Raw genomic sequence first — 1524 nt, 5'->3', positions numbered from 1 at the left:
TAGAAGCAGGGGGATGAGGGATGGAATAGAGGGTTTCCAGAGGGGAAACCGGGAAGGGGGATAATATTTGAAATGTAAATAAAGAAAATATGCAATAGAAAAGTATCTGAAAAAAAATTTAAAAATATTTCACAGAGTAGGCGAGCCTATGATGAGTGAGAACAGCAGCATTCTTATCAACTGCAAACATGAATAAAAAGTTATGCGGAAACTGAAACACTGTGTTTGTTGTTAACAGGTTAGATTCTAAGACTAATTTTCATGACAACATCTTGGTATTTGTTTGAATTGACACATTAATATTTGTCTAAAACTTCTTGCTCACCGCACTGATTTCACAAGTCAAAATATCCAAATATGAAAGCGACGAACTGTAATATGCCACAAGAAAAGTCAAAAATGCTGTTGAAAAACTTAGGGGGAAATATGTTTCATCTTTTATTTGAAGGAAAATCTGTATATTATAAAAGCAAACATTTGTCATACCACCAAGTACAGAGCTCACATTGCAAACTGAACCATTTTCATTACATGTCTGATGATTTACAAATCAAATAACTCTGAAAGGCTTCAGTCTCCACTGTTTCATGAAAATCATGGTATTACATTGTACTGATACACTATTCTTTTAAAGGATCAAGTAGAAATTAGACCCAGTAATTAAACAAAAGTACATCACATCCTATTGCTTGTTTTATAGGATCATAAACACTATACTAAGACTTAGCACTTGGACATGAAACATGTCTTAACTTTCTGAAGGATATACTAGAAATAAGCAAAACATATAGAATGCTTTAATATTTCCAGTTAACACCATCTGTATCAGTAACTGCAATGTTGTAACTTCAGCATTTCACATAACTAATCAATGAAGCTGGTTGTTTTTTTAAGGGTTGGGAGTAAGAACAGAAGAACAGGAGATATAAGAATATCAGGTTTCACACTCCTGTTAAAATTTTAAAAATAAAAACTGTTTTTCTTCTCTGCATCAAAACTATCAGACTTGAAGTATGTTTGTTTGCTTTAATCCCATGACTCGTCATCAACTGGATTGGGAGCTTGTGAAGAAGAAATCCCCGCTGTATTCAACGTGTTCTTGCCCTGGTAATTCTTTAAAAAAAGAAAAAAAAAGAAAAGAAAAAGAAAGAAAGAAAGAAAAGAAAAATAAAAGAAACACGTTATGACAGCCCTAATGTTACATGGTCCAGACTGACAGCAGAGACTCACATTTTCTACCTCGATTATCCTAAGCATCTAATGACTTTTCTTATAAAATGATTCACTCCAAAGAAAGGCCCATATAATCTTGTGAAATCTAAATTGTACAAAATGACTCAAGAAAATAATTTTTCAAGCTACTAGCTTTTAGAGAGCAGAAAAAAATTTATTACACTTCAAATTGGCATAAATGTTTAATTAGAACACTCTTCTATACCACAATTTACTGAAGAAGAAGAAGAAGAAGAAGAAGAAGAAGAAGAAGAAGAAGAAGAAGAAGAAGAAGAAGAAGAAGAAGAAGAA

At 32.5% G+C, this 1524-nt stretch overlaps 1 protein-coding gene across 6 annotated transcripts in view; it reads right to left on the bottom strand.

Moving 5' to 3' along the window:
* Nucleotides 1–414: 414 nt before the first annotated feature.
* Nucleotides 415–1524, bottom strand: part of Ddx4 (DEAD-box helicase 4) — a 56058-nt gene continuing 54948 nt past the window's right edge. For 3 of the 6 annotated variants that reach the window (XM_028784010.1, XM_028784016.1, XM_028784015.1), the window contains one exon: nucleotides 1027–1104. In XM_028784010.1, the coding sequence (XP_028639843.1) occupies nucleotides 1027–1104 (78 nt within the window). Of the gene's footprint in view, nucleotides 1114–1524 lie in introns of all 6 variants that reach the window. The other 3 variants (XM_028783999.1, XM_028784013.1, XM_028784001.1) reach the window with 2 other exon arrangements.

This window comes from Grammomys surdaster, unplaced genomic scaffold, assembly GCF_004785775.1.
Source record: "Grammomys surdaster isolate TR1022 unplaced genomic scaffold, NIH_TR_1.0 99, whole genome shotgun sequence".
In the NCBI taxonomy this organism is placed as follows: domain Eukaryota; kingdom Metazoa; phylum Chordata; class Mammalia; order Rodentia; family Muridae; genus Grammomys; species Grammomys surdaster.
Note: the sequence above shows the minus strand (reverse complement) of the source record. Positions and strands in the feature narration are given on the sequence as shown.